General features: G+C 39.3%; 1 protein-coding gene across 7 annotated transcripts in view; it reads left to right on the forward strand.

Annotated features, from left to right (window-relative positions):
- The first annotated feature begins 405 nt into the window (after positions 1-405).
- ALG8 (ALG8 alpha-1,3-glucosyltransferase) overlaps positions 406-20231 on the forward strand; it is a 28678-nt gene continuing 8852 nt past the window's right edge. For 3 of the 7 annotated variants that reach the window (XM_061202808.1, XM_061202813.1, XM_061202809.1), the window contains exons 1-7: positions 406-530; positions 5214-5292; positions 11287-11480; positions 14547-14656; positions 15874-15941; positions 19309-19435; positions 19697-19800. In XM_061202808.1, coding sequence (XP_061058791.1) covers positions 436-530; positions 5214-5292; positions 11287-11480; positions 14547-14656; positions 15874-15941; positions 19309-19435; positions 19697-19800 — 777 coding nt within the window. In that variant the 5' untranslated portion in view covers positions 406-435. Of the gene's footprint in view, positions 531-5213; positions 5293-8922; positions 9122-11286; positions 11481-14546; positions 14657-15873; positions 15942-17153; positions 17170-19308; positions 19436-19696; positions 19801-20231 lie in introns of those variants that run through there. The other 4 variants (XM_061202814.1, XM_061202810.1, XM_061202811.1 and 1 more) reach the window with 4 other exon arrangements.

Consider the following 20231-nt stretch of genomic DNA (forward strand, 5'->3'; position numbering starts at 1 on the left):
TATCCTCAGGTACTTTTATCTACTGTTACTCTACTGTAACACAATTACTGTTATAATTCTGTCTCCTCCATTAATATGTGAACGTCTCCCGGAAAAAAATAGTTTTCTCTCACCAGGTACCCCAACAATAGGCAAAACACCCAGAGCAGACGCCCAGCAACTATTTGAACCAAAGCATTAAGTAGCACGTGAAACTTGTCGCCGTACAAACCGCGCAGACTCAGGGTGGCCCTCCCTGGCGGAGACTGAGGCGGAACGGAGAAAGGACGCGAAGCGGGAGGTTTAAACGCTCCATCCCTGGCCTTCCGCCGGCTGAGCAGCTGAGCGGCTGAGCGCATGCGCGCAGCTTACGGGCGACGCCTCACAGGGCCTTCCCCGCATGCGCGGGAGCGCGGAGGCGGGTCAAGTTGATTGAAAGCGGGTGGCGCCGTAGCAATGGCGGCGCTCGGAGCTGCGACAGGTGGTGGCAGTTGGTTTTCGGCTTTGGCGCTCGGGGTGACTCTTCTCAAATGCCTTCTCATCCCCACCTAGTAAGAGACCCGCACGGCCGGGGGCTGGGCGGGGAGGCCCCGCGGTCGGTCAGGGCGGGAGAGAGAAGCGTGGATGCCCCTGGGTGAGAGGAGGAAAGGGAACTTGAAGTCATGTGGTCGCTGCTACCCCTTTGCTATGCTTCCCACTCCGCCCTTTGAGTGTTATTTCACCTGTGCACTAGATCATAGCCCTGATGGCTGGGGTCAGGGCTGGCACTGTCTGACTTTAATGTTTCTGACCTTAAGGTTCTCTTCCTTAACATGCAGATAAACAACACCCACCTCCAACATTCATTCAGCCAGTACAGTATTTATCAGCTGCCTCCTGTGCTAGTCACTGTTCTAAGTCCTGGAGAGGCATTTGAGAAAGACATTTCTGGGGAAGTTGGTGAGGCCAGATAGACAAACAGGAAAGTTTCAGATTGCGATGAGGTCTGTAAAAGAGGTAGAGAGTGGCTACCGGGCAAGGCTTTACTCTCCCCTTTTAGGAGGTGATGTTTGAGTTGAAAGCTGAAGGATGAAAAAGAATAAGCAATGTGAAAAGTAGTTCAGGCATAGGAAAGAGTAAGTGTAAAGGCCCTGTGGTAGGAAAGAACTCAGAGCATTCCAGGAACAGAAAGTGAGCATTGTGGCTGAAGAGCAGTAAGGGAGGAGGAGAGTGACACAGGATGAGGTAGGCAGTAGTCAGGTCACACAGGGTTAGACTGCTGTGCGACAAATGGATGCAGACCCAAGACTGAAAGCATGGGATCCCATGAGGAAACTACCACTCAGTGGTAATGTGTATACAATGGGTACTCAGTATTTATTAATATTATTAATATTGGCTTCCACATCTGTTCATCCTTCCTATTTCTTCTCCCTTGACTTTTCCCCTCATTCCTTTGCTCCCTTCCCAGTTTAGTGTTTGGTTTATTGGTATCCTTTGGTTCAAGTTCTTGGTGACCTCTCGTTGGGTATGGAAGAGCTGTATGTATAGAATGTAAATCCATACTGATGTGTGTATAAGCAATGAAGTGTATATGTAGGTTCAGCAAAATGACTTACAGGGACTTGGGAAAAGAAGGCGTTGGTCAGTTGAACTTTCTGCAGAACTGAAAACAAATAAGAAACATCTTTCTCTTGTAAAAGCAAATTGGAAAAATCCTTCTAAAATGTAGGAAATTCCTTTCAAATCAGAATGAAAGGGAATTTTTTTTTTAAACCGTGGATATAAGGTGATGTTCCTTGCTTTAGTTACTTCAGCCTAGAAATGTGTCTTCAGGGTTGTTATTTTGAATACTGCTGTTGATCCAGGATTAAGAATGTATGTAGTTGTAGTTAATGCTCTGCTTCTCAAACAGGAAACCCCTGGGATGTGAGAGGGAAGCTACAGGATAAATGCAAAAGTATTCACCAAAATGTTTACTAACTGCTTTATTATGAACCAGGTACTGTGGCAAGGTACTAGAGGGGAAGACAAAATGGATATGATCCCTAACCCTATAAAGGGTGTAGTTTAGTGAAGATTACAGTCCCAGAAATAAATCAACACAAATATGTAATTACATAACAATGCTGTCTTAAGTGTTATGAAAGGAAAGAATGGGATCCTATAAGGCAACTAACAAGGGGGACTTACTTTAGATTGGGTGTCGGGAAAGGTCTCTGACATATAATTGTAGGCCTGAAGACAGACCCAGTACGTGTCTTTTCTTGAACATATGTATGTGTTTCTATTGAGTATGTTGGGGAGGAAGACATTTTTCTCTACCTTTCTAGCCAGGTTTTGGCTGGTCTAAGAATTCAATTGACATGAGACAGATTAACAGGAGAAAATCATCAAACAAAAGTTTAATAACATGTACATGGGAGAGACTCGGGAAAATGGAGTAACTCACCAAAATGGCTGAAGCCCCTCACCTTAAATACCATCTTCAACTAAAGACAAAAGAGGATGTTGGGGGTAGTAGTTTGGGACTTCAAAGGAGAGAAAGGCAATTCACATATAAATGTTTGCTGGGCCATGAAGAGACAAGAGTGGACTCTGATCTCTAGGTTCTGGTGAGTTTCCCTCACCACACGTAGCCCATATTCTTTGCAGATATCATGGGTGATAGCTCTCTTCCAGGAACAAGCCCTTTATATAAATTCTTTAGGCAGCTAAGAGGGAGGTAAAAAGAAAGACTTCCTGAGTCTTCTGTTTCTTAAAAATAATCAGCTTAAATCAATCCTCATGCCAAAAAGACACATTTTGGGTTGCCAAATTTTGTTCCCCTACAACTGTATACCTAGAAATGTAATTGCTAGGTCATAAGATCAGTTGTGAATTGTGATTTTGAGAAATCTGTAGGAAATTCAGGTGACGTTGTCAGCAGGAAGTTGGAGATGTCTCTCTTCTAGAACTCAGGAAAGAGACCAAGGTTGTATATTGTGATTCGGGAGTCATCATTACACAGTTCTTAGTGGAAGCAATAAATGTGAATAAGATTGTGCAGAGCAGAGTAAGCTGCATAAGAAGAAGACCAAGAACTGAACCTGAAAGAACATCAACATTTGCTTGTTGAGTATTGGAATAGGAAGCCATGAAAGAGACATGGAAGGGGTTGGCTAAGAAGCTCAAGAGAGAGTTGTCACAGTGGAAATGTTGTATAAAACATTAGAAAAGGTAAATCAGGTTTTGCTGTGGAACTCATTGTTGACTTTGGTGAGTGGTTAATTCAACAAGAATGTATTGAGCCCATCCACATATCAGGTGCTGTGTAAGATGTGGAGGGGAAGTAAAGCAGAGTAATAAACAGAAAAATAAACTCCTGCTAAAGAGGAGTGAAGGGCACCAGAATATGCCACCCCAAAATATGCCTCTTTGGTGTAAGGATTTTTAGTTTATTGGTATCCTTTGGTTCAAGTTCTTGGTGACCTCTCGTTGGGTATGGAAGAGCTATATGTATAGAATGTAAATCCATACTGATGTGTTGGGGACCACTGCTTTAGCTGACTCAGAGACTCTTTTCACTTAGTATTGGGTTGGCCAAAAAGTTCGGGGACTTATTATCTTGGGGAACTGCAGACATAGGAGAAGCTCTGAAAACAGTAAAAGTTACTTTCAAGGAAAATTTACATTAGAAAGGAGGCCTGTACCTGGAAAGTAACTATTACCAGAGATCACTTTTTCATCTGAGAGACTTAGCTGCAAGGCAGAGCAACGTTTGTTTGCCAAACATTCTCTTCTCACCTTCCCAAGAGTTGCCTTCCCCCCTCTTTGAAGCCCCAGCCCCCTACCCCTCTCCTTAGCTCTCATGACGGTAGATAAGCCTCAATCACCTGGCCACATTTTGAGTCTCATCTTGTATCTTTTGGGGCTCCTGTACATATGTATGTAATTTAAATTGTCTTTTTTTTCCTCCTGTTATTCTGTCTTAGGTAAATTTAATTCTTAGACCAGCCACAGAACCTGGAAGGGTTGAAGGGAAAACAATTTTCCTCCCCTATATATAGGGGACATACTTGGATATATTTATATATAGTGAGAGGGGGACCAGTAAACAGAATTTGGAGACATGAGAAAGGCAGGGCAGGGGCCTTTTCCCACCTTTTCTGTCTGATGAACTCCTGCTCATCCTTGAAGATCCAGCTTCTGTGTGAGGCCTTTGCCAGATAATGAATCTTACTAGAATTGTTTGTGAACAAGAATAAGTCACCTCTGAGCAATAGCCTGAGGGCCTCCCTTAAGGAAAAGTATGGGCTTTTGGTCAGCCCTTTAGATCAGGGGTCCCCAACCTCCAGGCCACGGACCATTACCGGACGCTCCCCATCACTGGCATTACTGCCTGAGCTCCGCCTCCTGTCAGATCAGTGGCAGCATTATATTCTCATAGGAGCACCCTACCGTGAGCTGCACATGCGAGGGATCCAAGTTGTGTCCTCCTTATGAGAATCTAATGCCTGATTTTGTGACGTGGAGCTGAGGCGGTGATGCTAGCGCTGGGGAGTGTCTGCAAATACAGATTATCGTTAGCAGAGAGGTTTGACTGCACGGAGACCATAATAAATCAATTGCTTGCAGACTCATATCAAAACCCTATCAGTGAGTGGCAAGTGACAATTAAGCTGCATCTTACGGAGTAGACCAGACATAAGCAACACACTTTGGGTGTCACTGTCTCCCATCACCCCCAGATGGGACCATCTAGTTGCAGGAAAACAAGCTCAGGACTCCCACTGATTCTGCATTATGGTGATTTGAATAATTATTTCATTATATATTACAATGTAATAATAATAGAAGGAAAGTGCACAATAAATGTAATGTGCTTGAGTCATCCCAAAACCATCCCCCGACCCTGCCCGCTCTGTGGAAAAATTGTTTTCCACAAAACTGGTCCCTGGGGCCAAAAAGGTTGGGGACCACTGCTTTAGATGACTCAGGGGCTCTTTTCACTTAGTATTGGGTTGGCCAAAAAGTTCATTTGGGTTTTCCCATAACATCTTACTGAATAGGTTCCCCACCTTTTCCAGAAGGAGGTCTGGCCTCCAGGTAAGTGAGGTGTTTCAGGATTATGTAAAATACCTATTTGTGTCTTTATAAGATAGTGAGCTGTGACTATGTAGGGGGTGTTGGTCCATTTAAAAGCATAATTTTAGAAATGTGAGATTGATAAATGTTATGAAATCTCATTTTATTCATTTGATTGTTTTGAGTAGCCATTCCACAGATTTTGAAGTACACCGAAACTGGCTTGCTATCACCCACAGTTTGCCCATATCACAGTGGTATTATGAGGTAAGTTTTAATTTTCACCTTTTTGGTTTTTTTTTTAAGATGATGTGTGAAATCGTGTAAGTATTATTGATATTAAAACAGTTTTCCCTGTGATCATAGGTTGAATAAATCTTTATAAAAATTGTAGTCTTTCCTCATGTTACCGAACCAAACTTCGGTCCCCTTGCCTGGCACGCACAAAGCAGATCTACTGAGCCTGGGTTATTGTGAAGGAAAATACAGCGTTTATTGCAGGGCGCCAGGCAAAGAGAACAGGCAGCTAGTGCTCAAAAGACCTTGTTGGCTTAAAAAAATGCACAACGTCAGAGTTGTGAGTTAAGTTTTATTTGGGGCAAAATGAGGACTGCAGCCTGGGAGACAGCATTTCAGATAGCTCTGAGAAACTGCTCCGAGGAGGCAAGGGGGGAGCTAGGACATATAGTTTTGCAACAAAGGGCAGGCGGTCGGGAACATCAAAAGATTACTGCTAATTAAAGAAACCAGATATGTCAAGTTAAGGAATTTAGCGCTTTTCTATATATGGGAAGATGCAAGAGTCTGGGCTCACAGAAATCATTACTTTGATATGGACCTCAGTTATCTGGGGCCAGTATCCTGTATTTTCACATCCTGAGTTTCCTCAGGGCTCACAGCAGGGAGTGGCTGCAGTCTGACGACTGCTAGGTGGCAGGTATTCTTTCCTTTCTGAGTTCCTTCAGGGCTCACCAGCTCACCATCAGGTGGTAGCTGCCATCGCTGATGACTGTGAACTTGCCAATGGCTTTCAGGCAAGGGTTTTTAAAGGCCACAGTAGGGGTGAGGGTCACAGGGTGCATGATCAGCTCACAGACATTTTTCTAATTGGTTGGTGGTATGGTCATAGGGTGATGTTTTGGGAATCTTTTTTTTTTTTTTTTTTGGCTGCTTTGGGTCTTCGTTGCTGTGCGCGGGCTTTCTCGTTGCGGTGGTTTCTCTTGTCACGGAGCACGGGCTGTAGGCGTGTGGGCTTCAGTAGTTGTGGAGTGCTGGCTCAGTAGTTGTGGCTCGCGGGCTCTAGAGCACAGGCTCAGTAGTTGTGGTGCACAGGCGCACAGAGATGTTCCCGGACCAGGGATCAAACCTGTGTCCCCTGCATTGGCAGGCGGATTCTTAACCACTGCGCCACCAGGGAAGTCCTTGTTTTGGGAATCTTAATCATCAACCTTGTGGTTCCAGTCTGGGGTCTATGTGCTTGTGGTCAGCATATAGTCACCATCCTCCACTGAGTGCGGGGGTCTTAGTTTCTGCAGAACAACTCGAAGATATGAGTCCAATTGTTGTCTATATTCATTCAGGAGGAACTAGGAGTCCTGTGACTCTATTGTTCTAATCATTAACTACTTGAGTTTGCTCTTTGGAAGGCCAAACAAGAAGTGGGGGACAGGGAGGGTCTTATACCTGGGTAGGCCCCGCAGGGTCTTACTCGGTTTCAGTCCCCCCTTTTCTTTGATACTCCTCAATTCCTGAGGAGAACATGGTGGGACAAGAAAGGGAATAAAGTTTTGGATAGAGAGGTTAATCATAAACTCTGCAAGGGAACTTGGTTTTAGGAGGAGTCAGTTTCATTCAGTTCTGCCCTCTGGAACTATTAGGGAACCCCTTTACTTCAAAATGAGTTTCCCAAATTATACATGGGGAATTATAATATTTGCCGCATGCTTTTTGAAAGAACATTGGATTGGGAAAGAGGGAAAATTGGATTCAAGACCTGGCTCTGCATCAGCATAGAAAATACATTTCATCTCTCTGAGCCTTGGTTTCTCATCTGGCATATGAGGATTTGGAATGAATTATTTCTAAGATCCTGTCTCTCCCTAACATTTTGTGATTTATGAGGACAGGAATAATCAAATGTGATGTGTAGGTGTCTGGTAATATACAAACCATTCTATTCTATTATTACAAAAACCATGTCTGTATTTTTATTTCTGGTATGAGTTACTAACTTGCATATGATACTTCATGGAAAACAGACATCAGCTCAAAAATGACTTGATCAAAAGCAGCACTCTGCTGTCAGGAAGATTTTTTTAAGACAAGCTGTAAAGTCTTCTGTGAGTTTGTTGTTGCTTTTTGGGTTTTTTGGGCAGGTCAGAATAGTCCTTTGCACTGAAAAAGCTTGAGAACAATTGACCTAATTGACCAAGTTCCTTCTCACATAATAACACTACAAGTATTTCATAAGAATGCTAAGGAACTTTAAGTAGTTTCTTTAGTGTGAAGTATTTCCATTTGCATGTATGCATACCAGTGAGGAAACTTTTTGTGTGGCCTAGTGGTCCAAAGGTTGGGCTGTGATTTCAGACTGCCTAGGTTTGACTTTCAGCTCTGCCACTTAATACCTATGCTGGGCAACGGTGGGCAAACTACTTGACCTCTCAAAGCCTCTGTATCCCCAACTATTAAATGATAATAAATAATTATAGGATGAAATGAATATAATGTATATGATGTGCTTAGCATAGTACTTAGAACAAATGTGCTCATTAAATATTATTAAAGGTTATTAATACTTAGCATTATTAATATAATGACCTTCAGCCTGTAAATGAAAAGGCAGTCCCCTGTCTCACCATTTCCTCCCTGCTCTCTGACTATCCCTTCTTAGTCTCCTTTGCTCACTCTTCTTCATCTACACACTCTTTCAAAAGCTGGTTCCCTCTGCCTCTCTTTGTGGTCCCTTTTTCTTTTTTCTTTTTTTTTTTTAACATCTTTATTGGAGTATAATTGCTTTACATTGTTGTGTTAGTTGCTGCCCTTTTTCTTTTAATTCTATAATTCATTCTGGCTGTTCTCTCATTTACTCCTATAACTTTCACTACTACCTGTTATTGTAGTACTCCTAAAACTGTATTTAGGCCAGAGCTGTCTCCTGTTATTGACTTGTTTTAGATAGAAGAGGTTTATGTAAAAGAGATTCTAGTAATGGTATACTTCTTTGTTCTTCCTGCCCTCCTCAGCAATAACAACAAAAGAAATCAACAAGAAACAAAACTCAAGTGCCAGGTTCACAGTAGGATATAAGGCTGGAGAGGCACATGCCTCAGGTCTGGAAGGTCTTTCTGCCATACTAAGGAGAGTGGACATGTGAGCAGTGGATTGTTTTGTAGAACCCTTCTTAGCTTTGACTTCTAGCCTACCGTTCTGTTCTGGACTCAAATTAAATTGATTGGTCGATTGGTTGGGAAAGACATTAAAAAGACCCATAATAAATATTTGTGGAATGAACACAATTGTTTTGAATCTTTGTTGACTTAAAACAAGTAGACTGCCAGTTATTTCTCCCGCAAAAATGGGTTTATTCAGGATCAGCAGAAAATAGCAATTCAGGGTCTGCAACCATAGCGAGTCATGTGCAAGTCCCCGCGTAGCAGTAGCAGCGCATAGCGAGGGAAGGAGAATTCTTTCAAAGAGGGAAAAAGGAAGTTGGGAGGGCTAGAGTAAACAGAGTCCATGGCTTTTCATTGGCTGAGTTGTGACAGTCTGAGCTCTTTGCAGGAAAGAAGAGACTTTCTTCTTGCTGTTGGGCTCTGCTGTCCTCCTAGGGCCTGAGACCTCCCCCTTCTGGCCTCCTGATTCTATCTTAATTGAGGTTTCTGTTTATTAATTTTTACATCTTCATATGTAAAAATGAGGTTGGATGTTTTTGTACTTGAGGAAACAGCTCTGTTGTGGTAGCTTCCCGAGCTAATGGATTTGGAGTCGGAGACCCAGATTTGAGCCCCAGCTCTACCACATATAAGTGACAGAACTCTTCACTTGGGAGGAAATGTTAGCTAATCGCTTTCCTGGCTTCCCAGAAGCTGTTTAGGTAAGACGATGGCCCCAGCTGGAAATCCCTGAGGTCAGGAGGGCCTCCTGGGCTAGGTTTGGGAAGTCTCTGTGGGGAGAAGGAGCAACATACAGAGGGTGCCTGAGGGGTGTGGGATTGGGGACGGCAAGGGAAGGACAGGGACATTTTGGTTTGGATAAATGACCATCTCAGGCAGCACCTGTTCCTTCTCCCAACTCTTTTCATGCTTTCTGTTCCCCATTTTATTTAAAGTAATAAATATGTCGATAAAATAAAGTAGGAAAATCTTTTAGACTTCCAATAAAATAAATGGCTCTTTAAGGGTAGAGTGAGCTCTGACATAGAAACTGTGGCTGGAAACCACAGATGTTAATAAAGTCTAGATTCATGTTGAATTTCTTGAAATTGTATGGACCAGTAATTTCTAAACTTTTTAAAAAATATATACCCTAGCCAGAAATCATTTTTGAGCATTCACTACCCAAGAGGTCTTTATGAATTATAAAGACAAAGCCCTATTAATATACTTTTAAAAATAGAAATTAAGAAGGATAAGAGTAAAAAATAGAATTTCTCATTTTTCTTTCCATAGTTCAGTGGCTCATCACCCCACCTTGGAGATTTGGGATTAGAGAAGGAACTTTTCATAAAGGAAAATTTAATGGGTGGGTTCATAGCCTGAGTGCCCTAAACAGAGCCTCTGGGTTGGCCTTTGCATTTTATACCTGCAGTGGGAGTAAATAGGCTACTGCTTATTGGGACCTAAAGTTTTCATTCATCCTTATCATGAACAAAGAGCCAATAAGTGGTTTGAGTCTTTCTTGCCTCATTTTATACTATAGAGAGACCCTAAATAGTAGTCCCTGTGGGCACTCAGTTAGTACCCAGTGAACCCTTAGTGCACTTCCAGAAGGAGAGGAGTTTTCCATTGAAAAGAGCAACAGGGCTGCCCTGGTGGTGCAGTGGTTGAGAATCTGCCTGCCAATGCAGGGGACACGGGTTCGAGCCCTGGTCTGGGAAGATCCCACATGCCGCGGAGCAACTAGGCCCATGAGCCACAACTACTGAGCCTGCGCGTCTGGAGCCTGTGCTCCGCAACAAGAGAGGCCGCGACAGTGAGAGGCCCGCGCACCGCGATGAAGAGTGGCCCCCACTCGCCGCAACTAGAGAAAGCCCACGCACAGAAACGAAGACCCAACACAGCCAAAAATAAATAAATAAAGTGTAAAATTTAAAAAAAAAAAAAAGCTAAAAAAAAAAAGCAACAAATGCAGAGTAGGGAGATTATTACTGTCTCAGCTCTTCTAGGCGCAAGGTCAGGTTTAGTTTTAGGGACATGCTATGAGGATAGTAATAATGTTTTAAATGATAACAATTAATAATATTTACTGATACTTAGTTTATATCTGGTTCAATACTGTGTGTGTGTGTATATATATATGTAAAATTTAATAACCCATGAAGTAGGTACTGTCATCCTTGTATGAATGCAGAAACTGAAACAAAACAACAAAATATAGTATCATAAAGTTTATATATAGTTTATATTTTTATATAAAGTTTATATGTTTTTCATATGATCTATATTTTCATTTAATCATTAGTGACCATTCATTCATTTAACTAATGATTATATAATATATCAGGAACTTACTAAATGCTCAGGATACAGAAATGACAGTGGTTTCTGCTCTCAAGGATCTCATGACCTAGTGGAACAAAAGATAAGTAGCATCAGTGTAGCATTTTGTCATTTATAAACATTTCATATGTATTAACTCATTTAGTCCTCACAATATCTCATTTTACAGATAGGGAAATTGAATCTCTGGGACAGAACTTGAACTCAAGCTAGTAAATCATTCGTTATGCCTTAGCTCCCTTTTTATATTTAGATGAGTAGAACCATGTCATAACCAAGTTTATTATTAAAAGTTTTCAAATTAATTTCTTGTGAAGTATAGTTGACTCTAAGGAAATTGAAGACTGTATTAAATAACTTAGGAAACACGTTTTTGTGTTCTACTCAGTCTTAACAGAAAATTTTCTATTTATGGCATATTTTAAGTATAATTTCATCATGTGTTTTTTTTAAAGATGAGAGAATGAAAATTTCCAACCTTTGCACCTTCTTTATTTATTCAGTTACTTAGGATATATTCTGTCTTCAATTTTTACCACAGGCAACTTCAGAATGGACCTTGGATTACCCCCCCTTTTTTGCGTGGTTTGAGTATGCCCTGTCACATGTTGCCAAATATTTTGATCAAGAGATGCTGAATGTCCGTAATCTGAATTACTCCAGCTCAAGGACCTTACTCTTCCAGAGATTTTCCGTCATCTTTACAGATACACTCTTTGTGTATGCTGTCCATGAGTAAGTCTGAGAATGTCATTTCCTGTGGAAGGTGTTGAGGAAATATTATAGTATTAAATAGTATTAACTTGTTCATCATTTGGGGCAAACAAAGTTCATATAATAGCAAATGCTAGAACAGTCCAAAATGGTTGTGTTTCAAACTTCACAATGAGTAATTACAGCAAGCAGTCTAGCTGAATCTTGTGGAAGAAAATGGGGGCTAAGGTGGGGTTACAAGTTAGAGGTAGAACAAGAGATTGTGAATGTTGTGAAAAGTAGTCCCAAGTAGAGTTCCAGGACCGTTTCTCCTGCCCAAAGTGGCTCTACATGCTTCTCTTTCCTTCCTTGTAGCAGACTACCAGAGGCTGCCATGACCTACCCTATTCTTTGGGATATGCATACCTACATACAGCACAGCACAGTCATGCATACATATGCATAATGCTAACCACCAATGGAGTTTCCATTCTAGTAAACTCAAGAAATCTTACTGAGTGCTTTTAGTTGTAGTCTCTGGATTCTTTCCTTCATGAAGACCCTTCACTAATTTTAAGTTATGTTTATATTTTATATTTTATGTTTCACATATTTTACTTATAAGTTACTTTTAAGTAGGTGAATACACGTACGTAGAATATTGTGCACAGTGACTTCCAAGTAGTGATTTCCCAGTTAATGTTGGTTTCTATTCTGTCCTAATACTTAAGCCTGCTGGTATGATTGTGACAGAGCAGTAACTGGTGTCCATTCAATGACCTTTGTCATAAATAGATCATTTCTGTTTGTGAGGTCTTCTAGACTGAACTCTTGCCCCATTCACTAAAGAGTCCCTTGGGGATGTTTTAACCCCCTGCTCATTTTCATGGAATAACTGCTGTTTGGCACCCTGACCTTCATTCTCTTTATCACCTGGCAAGAGTTGAAAGGGAAGGTGATATGTAAATGTACTCCTTTTAACTCAAAATGTTTAAATTCACACTCTCAGGGAAAGTGTATACAGGCAGAGAGAGGGACTAGAATTCATTTCCATCTACAATGTAGAGGGAACAGTTAAGTAAGATAAAAATCTAGAACAAGGCACTTTGTATAGATTAGTAACTTACTTAATTTTCTCAATTACCCTGTAAGGTTACTATCTCTGTTTATGAGGAAACTGAGGCTCCATGGAGGAAAAGCAGGACACCTTTTGCTAACCCCTATTTAATTGCATCTTTATTATGTCTTCTTTTGGTTTTAGATTTCTTTGTTTTTAGAATTTGCTGATATGCAAATGAAACACATTTTTTTAAAATCTTTTTATAGAATAATACATCCTTTTCATTGTCAAAATTTTGGAAAACAGAAAGCAATTATACATACACACAAAGTAAAAATGACCCATACTCCTACACTTACAGCTGTCACTATCAACATTTCGGTGCATATTATTTCAGCCTCTTTTCTGTATCTGAATTTAATTTTTATAGAATAAAAATGGGATCATACTGTTTTGTCACCTGGTATTGTCACTTAATTACTATATCTCTACCTTTAAATAACATACATTTTTTCATAGGAGTTTTTTAAACTATTTGGGCAATCAAGAGCTGCAGGTTTGTGACTCTATTCTTTTTTTTTTTTTTTTTCAATTCCCTCCACCACCCTCTCCCAAACTATCACAGGTCTATTCTTTTTTTTTTTTTTTAATATATTTTTTAAAAAATTTTATTTATGTTTGACTGTGTTGGGTCTTCGTTGCTGCACACAGGCTTTCTCTAGTTGCTGCGAGAGGGGGCTACTCTTCGTAGCGGTGCGCGGGCTTCTCATTGCAGTGACTCCCCTTGTCGCGGTGCATGGGCTCTAGGTGCGCAGGCTTCAATAGTTGCAGCACGTGGGTTCTGTAGTTGTGGCACATGGGCCCTAGAGCACGTGGGCTTCAGTAGTTGCAGCACATGTTCTCAGTAGTTGCAGCGCTCGGGCTGTAGGGTGCACGGGCTTCAGTAGTTGTGGCGCATGGGTTCAGTGGTTGTGGTGCTCGGGCTTAGTTGCTCTGCAGCATGTGGGATCTTCCTGGACCAGGGATCAAACCTGTGTCCCCTGCATTGGCAGGCAGATTCTTAACCACTGCGCCACCAGGGAAGTCCTCACAGGTCTATTCTTAACTTGGCTGGTATCGTAATATATAATTTGGAGTGCTATATCATTCTGGTCTGCATTTTTTAGTTTTAAGGACTAAAATAGTGTGTGCCCTCTCAGTTTTCAAAATCCTTACATTTGGGTTTTTGGTGGATGGTTTTATTGTTTGTTTGCTTTATTAAATGAAGACTTTGTTTTCCAAAAAAAAAAAAAATGAAGACTTTTGTTTCAAATCAGCATAGCTGAGAAAGAGACATGGAACTGGCCTTGAGGCCTTTCTTTCTGCTACCACCTTTTTAAACAGTCAAGAATGGCATGGACACCCCAATTCCTGTGTCTAATCTAATAAACTGACAGGGAAGCAACTAAAATTTTTCCAACCCATTGGAATTTCTTGGGAGAGGTGACACCTAAGGACACCTTAATTGGAAAATTGTCAGCATCTCCAGAACTGGACTCCATCACCTTTCTTTTTCCTCCCTATTAATAACTGGCAACATTAGAGCTGTGATTTGGGTGCAGTCATATTGAAGGACTACAAGAAATTCTCTTGGAGTCCCTTTCCTCCTTTTTAAAAAGAAAACCTCCCATGGTCCTTGAGAAGTAAATTTAATACTCTGAATGAAAGCATCTAGCATGCACTGAGTACTCCATAAATACTAGCTTCATTTCCTTCATCCTTTCTCTCCTTCATTCATCCATCTCTTTCTTCCTTTTTTTTTTTCCTTCATATTTGGGTTGATATAAACCTGGGTTTTCTGACTGCTATTCAGCCTCAGTGTCACTTTTTAATCATCATTTTCAAAATAAAATAGTTCCACATTAAAAAAAAAAGAATGGCATGGACACTTTATCAGGAATGGCTAATCAAATGCATCAGAGTATATCAGAGTGTACTCTGTAGAAGTATTACGGTGTTCTAATGAAGATTAAATTTGTTTCTGATTCTTTCCTCATGTTCCAATATAGGTGCTGTAAATGCATCGATGGGAAAAAAGCAGGCAAAGAACTTACAGAGAAGCCAAAGTTTATTCTATCAGCATTACTGCTGTGGAACTTCGGGTTGTTAATTGTAGACCGTATCCTTGACGTTTTATGTACTGTTCCCTTACTTATTTGATATATACTAAGTATAAGATTAATTCTTTCTGTAATGGTGATTCTGAAATGTGAGCTGCTTTTGAAAGTGGATGTGAGGTGGATTAGTCAGTTCCCCAAACTGTGGTCTCTGCCCAACTTCATCAGACTCTGGTTGTTAGAGCACTTTGTCCCTGAAAAGTTAGTGGTGACGTGCAAGAACCAGTTAAACTGCCAGTAAAGCAGTATACTGGGACTTGTTAACTGTCTTTAGATTAATCTAATACCCATATCTTTAATAGTTTATAACACATTATTCTAAATACCTTTTATAGGAAACGGCGTATCACAGTGTCCATATGGAAACAGGCCTTCATGCTTTTCTGCCATCTTGGCTTATGACATATTAATAGACAAAGTTCTTAAATCCAAAGCGTCTGAATGGGGGACTTCCCTGGCAGTCCAGTGGTTAAGACTTCGCCTTCCAATGCAGGGGGTGCGGGTTTGATCTCTGATCGCGGAGCTAAGATCCCACATGCCTTGTGGCCATAAAACCAAAACATAAAACAGAAGCAATATTGTAACAAATTCAACAGAGACTTTAAAAATGGTCCACATCAAAAAAATCTTAAAAGAAAAAAGGGGGGTGGGGCGGTTCCTGAATGTAACTAAAATCCGAATGATAGGAGCCGAATTTCTACAGTTTTCATACAGGTAGCCAGGTGTGGAAGAAAACACCTAGACTTTGGTTTAAGTCTGACCTGGTCTTGAATCTCAGTTATGAAATTCAAGCAGTGTTAGGCCATGAGTGGATTAATGCTCTGAGCTCTAACTACCTCACAGGTTCACTGTATGTGTACTATAAACAATGGAATGCTACATGCAGTGGCCTTCAGTAGCTGTTAGGTCCCTTCCTTTCTCATCCCTGGTTCTAAAAGCAAAACAAAACAAAAAACTCCTCTAGTTGCTGGCTCTTTAAGGTACAGAAAATATGGGAAAGTTTCCTGGTTTTCTTCTTAAACATAAATTTTAATTTAAAAGTTTGTCCAGGATTTGGCTGTTTATAGAAAACACTTTTATGAAAAGTCCAAACTGGTAGTAATATTTTTGTCTTTAATTTACCTATAAAGGAAGCATTTGCAATTTTTATACTTAGTCTGCTGGCACAGTTCATTGTGAAATTGGTATCCTCTGTTTTCTTTCCTTGACCTGAGTCCAGATATTCATTTCCAGTACAATGGTTTTTTATCTGGATTAATGCTACTCTCTATTGCACGATTATTTCAGGTAAACACAAAATAGGCTAATTATATTAGTTTGGTTTTTAGCTTGTAAAGGTGATAAGTAAGTTTATTTGACCAACTGTTTTGAGTTGCCAAGTGCTATAGACACTTTTATTGAGTATTTCTCACAAATTCCATCTTCTCTTTTAATAATACTTTTCTCCATTTTACAGATGAGAAAATTATACTCTAAAAACTTGTTAGAGCATGGCAGGCCTAAAATAAACTTGAGTTTCTATATTTGGTTGGGATCATTTATCCAGGAATGAAATCTTTTTATACTATATAAATCAGTATATATAATATATATATATATATATATAAATGAAATCAGTTTATACTATATAGTAACTGTGATGGTGGGGCCTTAACCATCAGCAGCATGTAGCATAGTGTAATGGAAAGTATGGAATTTGGAACCAGAAGACCTGGGTTGAAATCCTGAATAACCCTAATAAACTGTGTGACTCAGACAGGGGTTATTCAAAAGCATTGGCTGCTTCAGATTGGATACGTTATATATAATATATTATTGAGTAAACCTTGTAACTATTCTGTGAAGTTGTTAAAACTTTCCTCCTTTCATAGAGGAGGAAAGCGGATAATTCAGATTTCTGGGACACTCCTCTGTACACTGAATCAGAATCTCTGGGATTGGGTTTTAGGAATCTCCAGGGAATTTTGATACACCATCAGGTTTGGGAACCATTAACCCAAGGCAAGTCTTTCAACCCTCTCAGCCTCAGTTTTCTCATCCATAAAATAAAATTTACCCTTGATACATTCTGTTTATAAGATGGGGCCACCTACCTCACAGGGACTTTGGAAAGATCAAATTCAATAATCTATCTTAAAGTTCTTTGTCAACTATAAATGTCTGGATAAGTTTTTTTCTTTTAACCATAAAAAGCCACATTATACATGGATCATAATTGGTGTTCAATGAATGAATGTGGATGGTTGTTGAACAAATGAACTAAAGTTTAGCTATAGAACCAGCTAGACTTTCTCTGAATCTTAAATAAATAATAAAACCGGTGGAGAGATTTGGAAGCATCCCATTGTTTTTGCCTTATCGTTCCTAACGCATCTATTCTAGACCACACCTGATGAGACAGTGAAAGGAGGAACTTGGCTTTTCATGTTCCCTTTGGCAGTTTCTCATTTGATCCTTCCACACCCCAGGACCCCAGGACCATTATCTCATTTTATCCTTCCAAAATTCCTGTGAGGTAGGTAGAATGCAGACTTCTTTAGTTATAGTCAACTCAGTTTGGAGGTTTTTTTTTTCCTTCCTAAATCAGAATGCCTTTAATTCTCCTAGGTAGTTTGTTAGATCTAGTACTATTGGCACAATACTTGGTGTCTTCAGCCTGATTGTAGTTTATGTTACCTAATATGTAATATAAGATTTAAGTGATTCTTTGTTAGCATAGCTTTATGTGTAATCATTGGTACTCTCATTCCCAGATCCTCTCTGGAAATCAGCTCCAGCTATTGTATAACTATAAGAGGGTGAAGGTAATTAACTTCCCTAGGTTCCTTAAGGAGAATTTGTAGTGTGTTGTTATGATGATGTATCTTGTACTTCAGCATCAAACTTAGTACTTAATAAATATTTGTTGAAATAATGAATTTATGAACCGACTAGGCTCAGTATAAAAGCTGGCTGGAATCACTTGCCTCTGTTCTCCTTATATTACATTTAAACCTTTTTATTATAGAAAATTTAAATTATATACAAAAATGGAGAAAATAGTACAGTGATCTAAACACGCACACACAGAGGATTATTTTGAAACACATCCCAGACATCATATTTCATTTGTTAAGTATTTCCAAATACAGGCAGACCTCAGAAATATTGTGGGTTCAGTTCCAGACTACCACGGTAAAGCAAATGTTGCAATAAAACTAGTCATGTGAATTTTTTGGTTTTCCAGTGTATATAAAAGTTATGTTTACACTATACTGTAGTCTGTTAAGTGTGCAATAGCATTGTCTAAAAAAATGTACATACCTTAATTTAAAAATACTTTATTACTAAAAAATGCTAACCATCATCTGAGCCTTCAGTGAGTTGTAGTAGTAACCTCAAAGATCACTGATCACAGATCACCATAACAAGCATAGTGATAATGAAAAAGTTTGAAATATTGCAAGAATTACCAAAATGTAGCACGGAGACAGGAAGTGAGCAAATGCTGTTGGAAAAGTGGCGCCAATAGACTTGCTCAATGCAGGGCTGCCACAAACCTTCAATTTGTAAAAAACACAGTATCTGTGAAGCGCAATAAAGCAAATCGCAATAAAACGACATATGCCTGTATATCTTCAAAACCATGTTTTTTTTTCAATATGGTAAAATACATGTAAGATAAAACTTACCATCTTAAACCATTTTTTTCTTCCAGTTTTATCGAGATATAATTGACATACAGCACTGACATACAGTTTAAGGTGTACAGCATAATGATTTACTTACATACATCATGAAATGATTATCACGATAAGTTTAGTGAACATCTATCATCTCATAAAGATACAAAATTAAAGAAATAGAAAAAAATTTTGATGAAAACTCTTAGGATTTGCTCTGTTAACAACTTTCATATGTAACATACAGTAGTGTTATTTATATTTATCATGTTATATATTACATCCCTAGTACTTATTTATCTTATAGCTGGAAGTTTGTACCTTTTGACTGCCTTCATTCAGTTCTCCCTCCCCCATTCCCCACCTTTGGTAACTACAAATCTGATCTCTTTTTCTTAGAGTTTGTTTGTTTTTGCTAGTTGTTAGTTACACAACTTAGTGATTCAATATTTCTGTCCATTTCAAAATGATCAGCACATAAATCTAGTTACAATCTGTCACCATACTAAGATATGACAATATAGTTATTGAATTTCCCACACTGTATATTTCATACCCATGACTCATTTATTTTGCAACTGGAAGTTTGTACTTAATCTCTTAATCTCCCTCACCTATTTCTTTCCTCCCCTCTCCCATTTATCTTAAGCATTTTTAAATGTACAGTTCAGTAATGGTAAGTATATTCACACTGTTGTGCAACCAATCTCCAGTGTTTTTATTTTTTAATAAACTTTATTTTTTAAAATAATTTTAGCTTTATAGGAAAGTTGCAAAGATAATAGAGTTCCTGTACCCCCTCACTCATTTTCCCCTAATGTTACCATCTTATGGTACATTCATCAAGACTAAGAAACCAACATCGGTACACTCAGATTTCACCAGTTTTTCCACTAACATCCTTTTTCTGTTCCAGAATCCAATCCAGGATACTACATTATTGTGTTTAGTCTACCCTGAATTTTGAATTATTTACCTTTTAAATCTCCTAGAAAAGGCATATGGAAGGAGCATTTCTCTTTGCTGTTCTCCTACATTTCAAGCACATCTACCTCTATGTAGCACCAGCTTACGGTGTATATTTACTACGATCTTACTGTTTCACTGCAAATAAACCAGGCAAGTTTTAGTGATCATTTTATTTTTTCTTTATTTTATTTTATCTTGACTTGGTGGCTTGCTTTGTGAGAGGGTTTTATGAGGCACAACAGGTATCTCTCAGCTATTGATCCTATAAACCCTTTACCCATTCTGATTTTTCTCTGCTCTTGCCACATCATAAAGATTGGTGTACTATCATGGGATACTTCTAGTTTTGGCATATTGTATAAGTTACGGCTTTCCATGCTACTGGTTAATGATAATGTTCCTTTTCTGTAGATGGGTCCATCCAATGGAACAGCTTCAGTTTTCTCCGTCTTATTTCCCTGGGACTAATTGTTTTCCTAGTTTCTGCTCTTTCGTTGGGTCCTTTTCTAGCCTTGGTAAGTCTTTTATTTGTTATAAAGAGTACATGTTTGTTGTTATTTAGAAAAAAATAATAAAGCCAGGAATATATAAAATAAGGAAAACTACTCCTTTTTTACTCCTTCCCACTATGACTCCCCAAAGATAGGATGTTATTCTTTCAGACATTTTTATGCTTATGCAAATATGTATGTGCATATATTTGTATGTTTAACTATATGTCTCACACAGACACACACACTCACACAGAGTTGCTAATAATTAGTCACAGATTTCCATATTTGCTAATTTGCTTGTTTGCTATACTTCAGTTGTAACCTCAAAATCAATACTCACAGTGCTTTCACAGTCATTCATTGACAGCAAACATTCTAAAGTGCCTAGAATGTTACAGATGTTCAACAGATGTTTTTCTTTTTTCACTTCTTCCCTCATGCTGAATTCAACT

The sequence above is a fragment of the Eubalaena glacialis genome, chromosome 10, assembly GCF_028564815.1.
Source record: "Eubalaena glacialis isolate mEubGla1 chromosome 10, mEubGla1.1.hap2.+ XY, whole genome shotgun sequence".
Taxonomy (NCBI): domain Eukaryota; kingdom Metazoa; phylum Chordata; class Mammalia; order Artiodactyla; family Balaenidae; genus Eubalaena; species Eubalaena glacialis.